Below are 15,628 nucleotides of genomic sequence, written 5' to 3' on the forward strand. Positions count from 1 at the left end.
ATTAAATTTAGGGCACTACATCCAATATTTCAATACTTGCATAGTTTTTTTCAAAATTTAATTAATTTCGTATTTTTCTCTATGTTTTCAAGTTTCGTTTTGTTGGTTGATTGTTTGAAATTTATTTTCATAGCAAATTGAAGAATTCATTATTCTTTTCAAGTAATGAAATGTAGGGTTGAAAAAAATTTAAGTAAAATTGAGTAATGTTGAGAATGGAAGTTAAAAATTCTGGATATTTAAAATCTAAAAATTAAGTAGTGAAATTATTTAAAAGTTTCATATAAAAATTACTTTTCAAGAAAGAATTATATCTAAGTTATTTATTATTTTTATTTATTTTAAAAATTATAAATATTTATAAAAAAATATTTTGAAACTTTGTCAAACTAAAAAACTATAAAACAAATTTAAAAATCTAAAACCAAACATTAATATAAAAGACTAAAAATCAACCAAATTGAATTACTATGGACAGTTCAAAAATTTTAAATAGCCCAATCGAACCAAATTGATACCATTCAGGCCCAGCTCTGGAGGTCATATGGAGGTGCAACCGCTCAGAGCCCAAGGTTAAAAGAGGTCCAAAATATTGTTTTTCAATTTTTAAGTGACTTAAAAAAAATTTTCTCTAACTTCTAAAAATAAAAAAAATTACCAATTTTTAAGGGGCCCAACAATTTTTTTCTCTGACTTTTAAGAAACTTAAAACCCCATTTTATTATTTTGGCTAGAGCCCCAAAATTATCAAGAACGGGCCTTATATCACCCGTAATTAAATGTTAATAAAATCTTTACTTTTTTTTTTATATTTTGTGCCAAAGTACATACATTTGCAACACTGGCAAAAATCTATTATTATTATTATTATTATCGATTTACCCGCATAATTGTTCAAAGGTTAAAATATATTATTAGTCTCTGTATTTTGAAAAAAATTCAGATTTAGTTTATATATTTTAAAATTTTAAAAATCAATCTTCTTATTTTTTTTAATTTAAAAATTTAGTTCAATCATTATTGTTGTTGGTAGTTTCTGTCAAAATTTGTCGAGTTAATATGTTTATTTTCTATCAATTATATTCTACGACTTATGATGACAACCTAATCGAAATTCTAAATTGACAAATTTGGACAAAAAATACTTATGATTTTAATGACTGAACTATGATATTCAAATAAAAAAAAGTACGATTACATTCCTAATTAAAAAGCAACTTGAAATATTTTATTTAAAATTTTGAACTCTTGGAAAAGGTTTTATTTTTGAAAATTTTGAAGTTAATTTTATAGTTTTTAGATTTATAGTTTTAGTTTTTCGAATTTTTAAAATATTTTTAAATTATTTATTGACATGAGATATAAGATAAAATAGTGTCATGTTAGTAATACAAAGATTAGCGTCAATTTACTTCACATGAAAAAGTTAATGTTAAATTGAATAAATGTGTAGAGATTAAGAGCTAAATTTATTATTTTATTTTATATACAAAAGGTAAAAAATAAGCATTTAATGCCCCAATTTTAACGAAGTGACTATTTTAGTTTTTTTTATCAAAAAGTTCATATTTTTAGTAAAGAGATCTAAGATATAATCTAGGGACTAATTTGGTACTTTAATTTATTATGCATTATTAATTTTAAGGTTAAAATATGACATTAGTCCCTATATTTTGATAATATTTGAGATTTAGTCCTTATACTTTAAAAAGTTAAAAAAAATAATTCTCCTACTTTTTTCAATTTAAAAATTTTAGTTAAACTATTCATTGTTGGTGGTTTATATCAAAATTTGTTGACTTAGCATGTTTATTTTCTATCAATCATATATCACATTATATGATGGTAACCTAATCAAAATTCTAAACTGACAAATTTTGACAGAAAATAATTACGATTTTAATGAATAGATTCAGATTTTTTAAATAAAAAAAATTACTAAATCTAAAATTTTAACTTTCAAACTATACAGATTAAATGTCAAATTTGGTCAATGTACAGGTACTAATAGCATATTTTAATTTTAATGGATTTGAAAAGCGTAAAACTAATATAAGTAGTGGACGTCAAGATGTTGACGTGGAAAGATCTTAGTGGAAGATTGCCAAGGTGGCAATATGCTTTGAAATATAAACTGTAAAAAGAACAACGAAATTGAAGGAAACTGAAGTGGAGGTGGCCGTTGCCTTGTTGGTGTTCGAACCTTTGATCGAAACTTTTCCGATCTCACCCTCCAAAAAAACCCTAACATTGTAGAGGAAAAAAAACCAGATATTTCGTTTAGGAGAGAGATGATAAAGGATTCTAACGTGCAGATGGCGATGACGTTCCCACCGTTGCTCGTCGTATTACTATTGGCTTTGAGTACCGGTCCACTGTGTGACGCCATTTGGTTGAATATTCCAAAAACCGGCACCAAGTGCGTCTCCGAGGAAATCCACAGCAATGTCGTTGTTTTGGCTGATTACGTCGTCGTTTCCGTGGAAGACGGTCAAACCGCTACCATTGCCGTCAAGGTTTAGTCTTTTTCTCTTCTGTATTTCTCCCTTTTGATCTTGTTACGAAAAGGTTACTAGGATTTATTCTCTTCTTTTCTAGTTTTGATTAATACATATTTCTTTCTTACGGATAAAACTATTTTTCATACAGATGAGGAAAAATTAATGAAATGTTTAAACTTTGCTGTTATTTGTGATTTTAAATGAAAAAATGGGAGGTTTGAATATATTGTTCATGTTTCGGAATCAGAATTGTTATTGTTTTTACTTGAAATAGCTTGCTTTCGGTATAGAGGTATTCTGTTTTTGATAATTTGAGTTGTAATATCTTAAGCATTAGCAAATTATGGAAAAACAGAGATATAATAATAGATTATACAATAAAAAAACGTGTACTGAATTCTTGGGATCCAATGGTATTTCTTTCCAACTTCAGAATTGATTTCTCTTAAGTTAATATTTGAAAGATCACCATAGGATTATTGGATGAATGGAAACTTATGAAGTTATCACTGCATTTTCTCTCATTATATTCTAGAATCACCTTTGTTGATCTCCAAATATCATGTTTTGGCGTGGAGATTAAGTTACCGTGCCATAGTTTATATTTGTAATATATTTTAAATATATGAAAAAGAAACGGTAAAACCCGACTGTGATGCTTCCTCAAACATATCAGATTTGCAGTGAACTTCAAACTGAAAGTTTGTATTGTGTAGGTGACATCCCCGTATGGGAACAATCTTCACCACAGTGAGAATGTAACGTATGGCCGATTTGCATTCACAACCGAGGAAGCTGGCAATTACCTAGCATGTTTCTGGTCGGATAACCGTACTCGTGGAAGCGGTGAAGTTGTTGTCAACATTGACTGGAAAACTGGGATTGCAGCTAAAGACTGGGAGTCAGTTGCCAGAAAAGAGAAACTTCAGGTCAGCATTTTTCTTGAAAATTCCTTGTTTAGGGTTTAGAAAGGAAATCATGGGTCCTGCTCCCAGTGCATTGTAACTAAACTTTTGTTCCAAATATTTTTTGAGATGATCATACTTATGGAGTTTTGTTTGTTTTAGCTTCAGTTCACAAAAGAACTCTTTTACTGCCAAGCTTCTATTTTTCCTGAGCCACAATTTGTACAAAAAAGAATTGATATGGTAATTGTTGATTTCATCTTCTTACTTTATGGAGTTTGCAAGGTGGGGTTGAAAAATGATTTTATGCATGTCCAAAGCTTGAAATTTTGTATTCTTGGATCAAACATTTTGAATGACTTTGGGATGCTTTTTGATAAATTCTACACAAATTAGTTTGAGAAAGGAAATGAATTGGAATTATTGAAGAGTACAACATATTACATTGCAATCAAACTTCTCTCATATTCTTGTTTCTATATTCATCTTGTTTTGTACACATTTGTGTGTTTCATCATATGCTTATTTACATGCAGGGTGTTGAGCTGGAGCTGAGGAAACTCGAAGGAGCAGTGGAGGCCATTCATGAGAATTTACTCTATCTGAAAAGCAGGTAATTATAAATGTTCTGTTCTGCCTGTTCAGTTTAAAGCTAACATCCTTAGTTTATGTCATCCTTATTGGATAACAGAGAAGCAGAAATGAGGAGTACGAGTGAGACCACAAATGCCAGAGTCGCGTGGTTTAGTATCATGTCTTTGGGTATCTGCATCGTTGTTTCAGGCCTGCAAGTGTGGTACTTGAAGCGATTCTTCCAAAAGAAGAAGCTTATCTAAATTTTGATCGGTAGATGAGAAAATTCAATAATTTCTTTTGTTTTCTTGTTATTTTTCTTTTCATGTATGTTGCACAACGGAAATTTTGATTTGATGCTATGTTTTCGCATCAAGTTACATATAAATCGGCATGTTCTTTGATTTAAGGTTACCACTGGTTTTTTACTCTTTTTATTTGAATAGCCTGTGCTCTGTAGCTCAGCCCACTGCAATTTTTAGAACTAGATTGATACGATAAGGCAATAGCTTTGCACTTGATTCAACTCCAGCCATTTTACTTTTGCCTAAGGCTTTGCAGGCCAGGCAAATGATGTATGGGATTTCAGCTATTCAAACAAGATTAGCTCTGCAAGTGCAATTCCAGGTAAATAAGGGCCAACCGATGCAATTATTTTGTTCAACAAACCGTTTAAGTACTAGCTGGATGTCAAAGGCAAAAACTTCAAACGCCTAAATAAACTCAAGACTTAATAGATCAGAAGACATTGCAACAGAAGGGGTGTGAAATGAAAAACTTGAGAAGTTAAAAGCAACTCCATGAGAATCATCATGAAGCAACCATCTATTCGAACCGTTGTTCAATTAGCAATCAATGCTGTTCACTTGGAAGATGAAGCAAAGAACAAATAGGAGGTGGCTGTTGTCAGCCTTATTCAATTCGAATTATTTTGCGGTTCATAAATCTAAGCCTGCAAATCTCATCAAAGAATTCATCCGTGCTGCTATGGCTGCTCTTCATTTGAAGAATCCTTATTACCATTTTCTTCAAGCTTTTCCCATACTTGAGAAGGGATTCCAGAGTGTTCATTTTCTGTTCAGCATTTAATGGTGATCTTACTTGGACCACAACTTCCTCTAGGCAGGGAATCACAAATCCTGGCTCTACCTGCAAACACAAATTTTCTTTAATTCTTTGATGGTCAAATTAGGCCAGTGAATCAACAATAATCCTAGCGCTGTTTTTATCAACTTACATTTTTCAAGCTGTTTTTCTGGCAAAGAGCAGCAAACATGGCTCCATGAACATCAAACTTTTGAAGCTTGGGATGGCTATTAAAAAATTCAACAAAGTCAACTTCTGGAAAGGGTAGAAGGGCCTCCAAATCTCCTGTAAATTCAACCTTCATGTAGAGATGCTTCACCTCATTCGACCATTCCAGCATTTTACTTATTGCATCCCAGCACCATTGGACCCCTCTCATGGACAAGGATTCAAGCGCTGAAAGCTTCCCAAAGTCTACCATGTACACTCTGCCTAAAGCATCACAAAGCAAACCGATTATTAAAATCCCACACAACTGAGAAAAGAGCATATAAGTGGAATGTTTACCAGCATTGTTCGCTATTGAAAGGTTCCTCAGGCATGTAGTCTCACGGACTCGAATCCAACTACAACCTTGCACCTCAAGAAGTTCAATTTTCGGACAAGTGAGAGAAAGGGAACAATTCCCCGAGCCATAAAAATCCAGCTTACAGTGCTCCAAGTATTGCAACTCGATCGAAACTGATCTAACCCCTTCACAACCAAGCAATACTAAGTTAGTCAAGTTAGGGCATGCACCAAGTGCAGCAGATAATGCGGGATCCTCCAATCTTGCTCCAACGATTTCAAGGCATAGAAGGTTTTCAAAAACATCCCACTTGGGCGGATTAGCCATTAACACACCCCAAAGCTTCAAAGACTTCAACTTCTTCCCTGCAGCAATACAGTCCAATTTGGAAGGGCTATCAAGACATGCCTGATAATCCATAACATTATCCATTCTTAGCTCAAGATCCTTGAGTGATGAATGCACCAGCGACAGCCACGAAGCAAGGCCTGCACTGGTGAATGGACTGTAAACAACAAGCTCCTCTAAGCATGCAGTTGCGGAAAGCATTTTCCAGACGACAGTGTCGGAGCTATAACTGCCTGGACGGCTATCAAAGGAGTTGCGAGGGAAGTAGAGACTTCTAAGGTAAGTCAATGACTCCCTCCATCTCTTGGATACACAATTACAAGCTGCAACATCCCGAGCATTGCTCAAGTGTGACAAAATGTACTGAATAATGGCATCTGGAAGAGAATCCATTTCCTGAGAATAATGATCAAACAGGTAACCCTCAATTATTCCTCAATACAAGTATTAATGTTATTATTAATGTTACTTTCCCCTATTCCATAAGCACCCACCAAATGTTTCTTTTCGAAATTATCAAAAAAAAAAAAGGTTAACGAAACAAACTTCTGCGCCTTCTAATACTTAGTCGAGGGATAATTATTAGCTTCATCGATTTTGGTAATAGCTAAATTAAATTAAAGACGTATGTCGAAATGTAACAATAAAAATCCTGAAGAAAATGAACTACAAGTAACCACGCAAATGCATCAAACTTTCCTGTGAGTTAACACATTAAAGAAATGGATTAGCATTTCATAAAAACACGCTCAAAAGCATGAAATCTGAAGAACCCAGATAAGATATGAACATTTCAAGCTAAAACAACATTGAATTAAAGAAAAATACACGGTATTAACAAATTTTGACCCCCCCCCAAAAAAAAAAACTTAAAATTTATAATCAAAGTTGAAACATGGGTATACAAGAAAGGAAGTTGATAAAAGAGATTCAATGGGAACTTACAAATATGATTTGAAAGATGAAGAAAAAGAGACAGATCTGAGCTTTTGTATTTCTGTGGAAAAAAAAATCTGCTTTGAAGAGAGACAAAAAGGTACAGAAGATAAAAATAAGAAGAAATATAATGAAAAAAAAAAAGGAACGTACAAACAAAGGCTGGCGCAGTGGCGCGCGTAGATGGAGGGGTTTAAGCTCTGAGGGTTGTTTCAAATTTTAAAAAACTTTTAGAGAGAGGAACTTCCGTTTTTAGTTTTATTTTGGTACTCGGGGCAGCAAGCGTTGTTAAAAATATCACCAATATTTTTTACTTTTATAAGTTTTTTTTAAATGTAAGTTTGAGTTTTTCTTTTTAAATAAAGTTTGACCGGAGCCAAAGGTTTACGGAAATATTATGGTAAAATAGTATACGGATCTTACAATGAAATATTTCGGGAAATATTTTAAAAATTGTATTTAAGGGAGGATGAATTAAACCGAAATTAATTCTTTGTACTAATAAGCCTGAATAATATTGATTTAAAATTAAATTATGAAAAATCAAATAAACATAAATTAATCGAATTAACTTAAAAATTAATTAAACTAAAAATCAACTAATTAAACAATAAAAATAACCTAATAAAACAAGCAAAAGCTTAATTCACTTCAGTGGTCCTAATTAACTTCAAATTCGGGTTTTATTGAGTTAGTTATTAATTAACTAATTATTACATCTCCGCCTCTAACTAATTAACTAATCGATCAATACACGATTACCTCTCGGCTTCACTTTCTTAATCGAGATAAATTATAAGGTACTCAGTAAACTTATCTCTCGACCTCGTTTATCCTAAAACCTCGTTTATCCTAAATGACTTCTTAGAGGTGTCACTCTTTAGAGTTTAATCACACATAATTTGAACCAACTAACCTTAATCTCTACCCTCGTTCATTCATTAATTATTCACGCATACATTCGTTAAACTCCTTAAGAAAATTAGCTACTCATGGATCAAAATACAAAAATTCCTAAACTCATATTTAACATGCAAAACATCAAATTAAATAAAAGTAAGGAGTAGAGAAAAAAAATTCATTTTTCGATATCAATTGAAGCTCGGAAACAAAATCTCCTTTAACAGTTACGAAGATCTCCTTGATTGCAATTAGACTCAACAACAAAATGATGAAAACCTAATATTAAAGCCTTGGATCAAAACTAAATCCAAGTTAAAATAATAACAAAAGTATAAAAGGACTAGATTGAAAAGAAAATAAAACTAAACTAAAAACTTAAAAATATTAAAACGGCTAACTTGGCCAAGCCCCTTAAAATGAAACTTAACATGCCTATTTATAGGGTTTATACTTAGACCTAATTAGGGTTACTAAACAACCCAAAAATCTGATTAAGGTTTATTGTGTGGACTAAAATATCCTTAATTAATTTTTCTTGTTCGTCACTCGGTGTCGCGACACCATAGGATCGGTGTCGACACTGCCTTCATTTTCTAGGTACTTTGGCTTTGAAGTACAGTATTGCGACACCACTTCTCGGTGTCATGACACTGCAGTCGTCCTTCGCCTTCTAAACCTAAAAATAGTGTCCTACACACTAAATAAAAGTTGTTAGATCATCCCTAGGTCCAGACTGGCCCACTAAGTCTAACATAAAATTGCGTAAAAATGCTTATTTTGTATAAGTTAAACACAAAGCAATAAAAAATGAAAACGAAATAAAAACATGTAAAACGCAATAAAACAAGCTCGTTAAGTGCCGAAAAGACCTTAATTTGCCACAACGAATTGTGGAAAATCAAACTCCCCTACACATAAGTCGTTGGTTGTCCTCAAGCACCAAGATAAACAGAAACAAAATAAAACACACACACAAAAGAAAATAAAATCAAATAGTGCTTGAGCATGTCATATACAATGACTAGATCGGAACTATGTACATAAGACAGTGTGAATGAATACGTAACTCTAACACGATATATAATTGACTCTCGACCTTCAATATCACATACATAGTTCATAAAATTACAAAACAAACAAATTCAAGAGTGTTAAGTACAATGATCCATCGAAACATATACACAAACTATACATTTATGCTTGAAGAACACAATAATTAAAAATGTCAAAATTTAGTCAATTTTCATCCATAAATCAAATCACTTAGGCCACGTAGGTTTTTCAGCTTCTAACGTTCTATGACTTAGGTTGGTTCAGAATTAAAGAATAGACACACAAAATGGTTAAAACACGAAAATTATTTGGCACATTATATTGACCCTTAATACTTCCCCGATTAGACCCTTCAGCTTACCACTTTATATCCCCTTCTCTCACCTACTTTTTATCTCCAATTCCTAAGGTATAGTAAAGTATTAGTGAATACAATTGTTCTAGCAATACTAATGTGAAATAATGAGAATTTTTTTATTTATTTTTCTTTTTCACTCACTTTGCTTTTCTATTTTCTCGAGAACTTCTCGCTCGACTATTTTATCCTTTTCAAACATTTTCTTTTGATTGATTCTCAAATTTTTCTATTTAAGCACAAGTTTGTAACTCCCTTATACTCACCATACTATACTATCCGTTAGGTTCACTTTTATTTTTCTTTTAATTTTGGAAACCACCATGCCGTATCTACCTAACCTTCAATATCAATGACCGGACATCTAAGTTCGTGCAAAGACCAAGAAAATCAGATCAAGATATTAATTTTAAGGCCTAGGGCTTTTGTTGTGGTTCATCAAGAAATAGAGATTTATGCTTAAAATTAGGGTACTAGGGATTTTAAATTAAGGTCAACTTTTTGGCTCGAAAATATCTACCAAACAACGTCTTAGGTCATCCTTAAGTGTCTCAATTCATGGATTACAATTAACTAAATATTAACATACCAACACATGTTATTCAAACAAACATATATGCTTTTCATGTACGTATTAATCACTTGGTGCACCTAACACACTATCATCTATTCAAATTGTAATAAACTGAACTAAATAGTGTAAAATTGAACAACCTAAAATCAATTGCTATTGAATTAAATTTACAATTCAAACACAAAATCCTATTTACATGGTCCTAACCAATCACTTGTATTGCTATAAGCTTGTATGCAAACAAATACACACAAAATAAAAGTGAAAAAAAACAAAAATAAATGAAAAACGACCAATAAAAACATAAAAATTTGAAAAATTTCTATGTTACCCCCTCACACTTTATTTGACATATTGTCCCTAATATGAGTCTTAAAAATAGGAGAAGAGACTACCCGATTTTAGTGTTGAAGGTCCTCGGATGTGGTCGGGTAGTACTCCTCGTGCCAGTTTAGCTTCAAAATGTAGTGCTGCATATCGTACGAGTTCTTACATAGAAATTAGCTAAAAGGAAACTAAAGCAAAAAAAAAAGTCTAAACAAAATAAAATCATCCAAAAATAAAAATTTACAAGTCCCAAAAATTAAAAAAAATTAAAAGTTCGGAAGTTTTTAATCAGAATCGACATCTAGTCGATTCTTCTAAATCATTGGCTCCTTCCCTCGACCCATGTTTGGTGTGACAACCCTCGCATCCATAGAACTAGTAGGGTTTGTATGGCTCAAGATGCAGATCTTAACTCCTCCGTCTGATGGTTGTTCTAGCTGGAACACCTCATCAAGATCCTCGTCAAAAGCCGGTTCTTCTTCTCCGTCCTTGTCATTGCCTTCTTCCTCCTCTTCTCATTCCTCACCAGCTTGTGGCATGGGTGGGTACTGGTTTGGTGGTGGCTCTGAAATGGGAATCCCGAATCATTGGGCGTAGTCTATGCTCATGGTGTCATCTATTGCATCAATCAGATGGCCTATTCTATATCGGTCATGTCACCTATCCCTTGGCCCTTTTCTTTCATCTTCCTATTCAGTGATAACGGAGCATCCATATTTTTCTTTCATCGCTCGTTCCAGTCTTGGATGTGCTTGCAGTTGAGCTCAACATACTTGGTGTAGATAGAGTTCCTGAGGATGCTTTTAGTTGGTTTAACAAACTGCTTGGTTGTGGACATTGGGACTTTAGCCTTTTTGTATAAGGTAGTCACTAGGTACGGGAAAAAGATCTTAACCTTCTTTTCACTAATGCAAGTGAACAATGCTTTGTAGATCCACTTGCAGATGCACAACTGTCTACGCTGCAAGATACAATAAAGTAAAATAGCTCAAAAAGCATTAATGTTAGACATATTAAAGGCAAAAGAAATTCGCGTGAAAATAAATTGCATCCATATTTTGGCAATCGGAAACATTATTACCCAACAGAGCGGGAACCTCTTGGTCCTCCTCAAAGTCTAGGATGACAAAATCGATGGGGATTATAAAACCCATTTCTTTAATCAATACATCTTCAAATACTCCCTTGGGGTTTACTACAAACCTATCGACTAATTGTAGTGCAATTTTCATCTTTTTTAGCTCCCCAATCCGAGTTTCAAATACGTGGATAAGGGCATCAAATTTATGCTGGCCCTTAAATCACAAAAGGCCTTGCTAAAATTTTCGTTCCCTATCTCCATGGGAATTGTAAAATTTCCCAGATCTTTTAGCTTTAGGGGTATTTTACATGCAATTATAGCACTACAAGAAGCATTGATTTTTATTTTCTCACATTTCTTTAGCCTTTTATGCCTAGACATTATCTCTTTTAAGTACATGTCATACTTTGGTATCTTATCTATTAGTTCAAGTATTGCAAAATTTACATTAAGAGACTTAAAGAGGTTTAGAAAACTTACAAATTCTTTATAATCCCTTATTTGTTTGTCCTCCAACCTTGATGGAAACATCACATTCTTTTACACTAGTTCCTTGTGTGGAGTCTTTTCTAACTCAACCACCAATTCAGGTCTTTTCTCTATTTGGAATACAATTTCCAACTCATCAAGGCCTTGGTCCTCCGTTTTGACCTCATAGTCCATTTTGCTGGTGGGCTTTCCAAGTTTCCTAGTGTTTTACCCGAACAGAGTGATAGCATTTACATGCTCTTTTTCGTCCTTCCAGGGATTATTTTTGGTATTGCTCAGAATACCTGTGCCCATTTGCCTCCGTATCTTATTCAATGCACTCACAATATTGAGCTTCTCTTCCTTTAATTCGGCAATGTTCGTGAGAGTTTGCGCGCATGCTGTCTTCACATGTTGAATGTCGAAGCTCATCAATTGCATCTTATTTTCGATCCAGTCCAAGTATTGACTACAACCAACATGGTCGTTACCCATAAATCTCTTTGAGATCTTTTCACATACAGTGATTGATATGGATGGTTTGGTCGGTTCAAAGCTGGGTTTCCGCTACCTTGACTGCCTCCCCACTTTAGACTTGTATGGTCCTTCCAACTAGGATTGTACATGTTCAAATTGGGATTTCCTCCTCTATTCCCCAAGTAATTCACTTCCTACAATTGGGTCTCCAGGTATGATGTAAAACTTTGAGCGACATCATTCATTGAGGGCTTGACAGTGGTTTTTAGATGATGTAATTTTTCCAGAATTTGTTGATACTTATCGTCTTTATTGACCACCTTAGCCGTTGATGGCTTCTGACTATAAAAAAAATGCTCGTTAGACCTCATGTACAAGTTCATCACCATGTCCTTGATCAATTGAAACGCTCGCTCATAGGTGTTATTCATGAAGGCACTAGTTGATGCGCCATCTAAGTCTGCTCTCAAGCTCCCATTTAATATGTTGTAAGATATTTGCAATTAAAGCCAGTTTTGCATAACGTGGTGTGGGCATTTCCTAAGCAATGACTTGAAGCGTTCCCAAGCTTCGTATAAATTCTCTTAAAATTAGCAATGTCATGCCTCAACTAGATGGTTCGACTAATTGTGAAAAGTATGTGTAAGAATTCCCCGCTAAGTCATCCCATGTCGTGATGGAACCTAGCTTTTGGGACTTAAGCCATTTGTAGGTGTTGCCACAAAGTGAGAGTAGAAACAACCAGAGACAGATTGCATCATCAGTCACTTCATTATATTTAAATGTATCGCACAATTGTAGGAATCTTTTTAAGTGGTGGTTCGGGTCTTCCACCATATTTCCCCGAAATTACAAATTGTTTTGCATCATTTGAATGGTAGCCATTTTAATTTTGAAATTATTTGCATTTAACGCTAGCCTCTCAATTCAACCTTGGATAGCATCTAAAGTGGGAAGCGCATACTCAAGCAATGTCCTCTCCTATTGAGCAATTAGTGGCTTTTTTCATACGGTTGCAGGCGGTTGGATGTTCTATTCGAAAAGTAGGTTTCCTCACTGCAAGTTAGCCACTATAGGTGGATTGTTTTGTATTTGTTAACAGGCTTGCCTTAAAATTCTCTCTGGTTCAGGATCTGGTTCGATAGAAAGAGTTCCACTTCGAGTCATACACTGAATAAAAGAGAAGTTAAAATAAATTAAAAATCAAGTAAAGAAATAAAATAACAAAAAAAATTAAAATTTGTATATATAATTCTAAATTTTCCTATATATCTTATCAAATGCAAAAAATTAAATTCAAGTCTCATGCTGAAACTTCCCCGGCAATGCACCAACAACTTGACCACCGTTAGACATGAGAATGTTTGTAAAACCCCTTACCCGTATCCGAGGCCGGCTAAGGTACGAGGCATTACCAGACAAACATACAAACATTAAACTAAAATACGAGCCATAAAATTTTATTCATATTTCAAAGCGTTCATTCTCTTACACATAGTCCCTTATTTGAGTCTACGGAGCCCAAAACATACTTTAGAAAAGGTTTGGGACTAAACCGAGAACTTACGAAAATCTTGGAAATTTCATGCTTTAAGGCTCCACACGCCCGTGTCCCAAAGTCGTGTTCCATACACGGCTGAGACACATGGTCGTGTCTCTGCCTGTGTGGAATATATCTAGGCTATTTTCCAAGCTTTGGTCAACCTTGATCTCTTACACACTTATACAAAATCAAAAGCATATAACATGGTATTCATTTAATGATTAAACATCCTCAATTAAACCACAAACATAGCATTTGTATGTCATCATACATGTGTCTCTCATATTCATTTTACCTTGTTTATTATAGTACCACTTATACATTTATACCAAGATTATCATCTTACCAAATATCTTCAGCTTAATCATCAAGCATTCATATTTAAAGCTAGATCATATCTTTATAAAATACCACGATTCAGATGCGCAGAATAACATGTTTGCCTGAAACATTTCAATTCAATTCCATACCCAACAAGCATTACATTGAGACTAGTCATATATATATACATGTCATGATACATAACATTCTCTTTTTGTTTTCTTATAAACACATATCATTTATCTCATTATATCAATATTTCATATACCATAGTTTCCATGTATTCCACATATATTTATTTTCCTCCTCCTCCTCTCCATTCCACATCCTTAATGTATATAGCATTCTTGTAAGTACGATTTCACAATTTACTAATAAATGTTCACATCAAACTGTCCACAGGAGTCATAGTCACTTAATTATTTATAATTCGAGATACAGAGCTCCAAATTAAGATCCGTAAATTTCCTCTGAAACTAGACTCACATATCTTTCCACCATAAAATTTTCATAATTTTTGGTTTAGCCAATTAGTACAGTTTATTCATTAAAATTTCCCCTGTTTCACTTTCTGATAGTTCTGACCTCTCTTCACTAAAAAATAATTATCTCACAGTACAAAACTCGGATAATGTTCTTGTTGATTTATCTTGAAAATATACTCATTATGGATTTTAAAAATATAATTTTGAGCCTCTAATTATTTTTCTCCAAATTTTTGTGATTTTCCAAAGTCAGAATAGGGGATCACGTAATCATTCTGAATCAGTCTCACAAAAACATAAATATCTCAAAATATAGAACTCCTTTGCTTTCTATGTTTATTTTATATGAAAATAGACTCATTAAGATTTAATTTGATGTCTCATTCAGTCTCTGATTCAATTTATACTATTTTTGGTGATTTTTCAAAATCACGTCACTGCTACTGTCCAAAACAGTTTTATTGCTAATTCACTCTTTCACACTTTCTTTGTATTAACCTCATTTTAACATACATATCACAAATCATTTTCACCACATTTCATACATCACAAGTATAGGCCCATGATCACAAGGTCACCATAAAATCATCCTCATGTATAACTTACTTGTTTATAACCTTACCACATCCTGGTCACTTAATGAACACATCATTCACATAACCAAGTTCCTGCACTTATTCATCACAAAACTCACAAAGCAATACATAGAGAGTCTCTCGTTGAACACTTCGGATCAATCCTCGATACTTGCTGGTTTCAGCACATAGCTCCACCCATCATATAGTTCGGCTCTCTTGTACACATGGTGAACACTTAGTACCACCCATGTGACCTAGCCAGTTTATCTCGTAGCTCTCTTGTCTACATGGTGTCCTTCACTTGGAACCACGCATGCGACCTAGCTACATATATCCCGTAGTCTCTTGTCTACATGGTGTACACATAGTATCACCCATGCGACCTAGCTACATCATAATGTCTTGTAGCTCTCTTGTACACATGATGTGCACTCAGCACTATACATGTGACCTAGCTACATACCATCTGTATCATCCAATCTTTCCGAAGGTTCAACCGAGATTTCTCTCTCTTTTCCAACAATTTCACCAATCAAGTAATTATCCACAAACATATTTCCAATGTTTTTATAAAATATCATAATACAAGTAATAGTGATGTATTAC

The 15,628-nt window shown here is 33.6% G+C and overlaps 2 protein-coding genes across 5 annotated transcripts; one reads left to right on the forward strand and one right to left on the reverse strand.

Moving 5' to 3' along the window:
- The first annotated feature begins 2,153 nt into the window (after positions 1-2,153).
- On the forward strand, positions 2,154-4,393 carry LOC107932096 (transmembrane emp24 domain-containing protein p24delta4). The gene is made up of 4 exons (XM_016864046.2): positions 2,154-2,516; positions 3,218-3,430; positions 3,943-4,019; positions 4,098-4,393. The coding sequence occupies exons 1-4, from the start codon at positions 2,292-2,294 to the stop codon at positions 4,240-4,242; spliced, it is 660 nt and encodes a 219-aa protein (XP_016719535.1). The 5' UTR covers positions 2,154-2,291; the 3' UTR covers positions 4,243-4,393.
- A 372-nt stretch (positions 4,394-4,765) lies between these two features.
- Positions 4,766-7,147, reverse strand: LOC107932082 (F-box protein At1g10780). 4 transcript variants are annotated; one of them, XM_016864038.2, is made up of 5 exons: positions 7,011-7,120; positions 6,867-6,918; positions 5,573-6,317; positions 5,217-5,497; positions 4,766-5,128 (listed from the first exon to the last, which is right to left on the reverse strand). In XM_016864038.2, the coding sequence occupies exons 3-5, from the start codon at positions 6,312-6,314 to the stop codon at positions 4,892-4,894; spliced, it is 1,260 nt and encodes a 419-aa protein (XP_016719527.1). In that variant the 5' UTR covers positions 6,315-6,317; positions 6,867-6,918; positions 7,011-7,120; the 3' UTR covers positions 4,766-4,891. The 4 variants fall into 4 exon arrangements, with proteins under 4 accessions (XP_016719527.1, XP_016719518.1, XP_040938469.1 ...); XM_016864029.2 differs by having other exon boundaries at positions 6,867-7,147; XM_041082535.1 differs by having other exon boundaries at positions 5,217-6,317.
- Positions 7,148-15,628: the final 8,481 nt, after the last annotated feature.

This window comes from Gossypium hirsutum, chromosome A12, assembly GCF_007990345.1.
Source record: "Gossypium hirsutum isolate 1008001.06 chromosome A12, Gossypium_hirsutum_v2.1, whole genome shotgun sequence".
Taxonomy (NCBI): domain Eukaryota; kingdom Viridiplantae; phylum Streptophyta; class Magnoliopsida; order Malvales; family Malvaceae; genus Gossypium; species Gossypium hirsutum.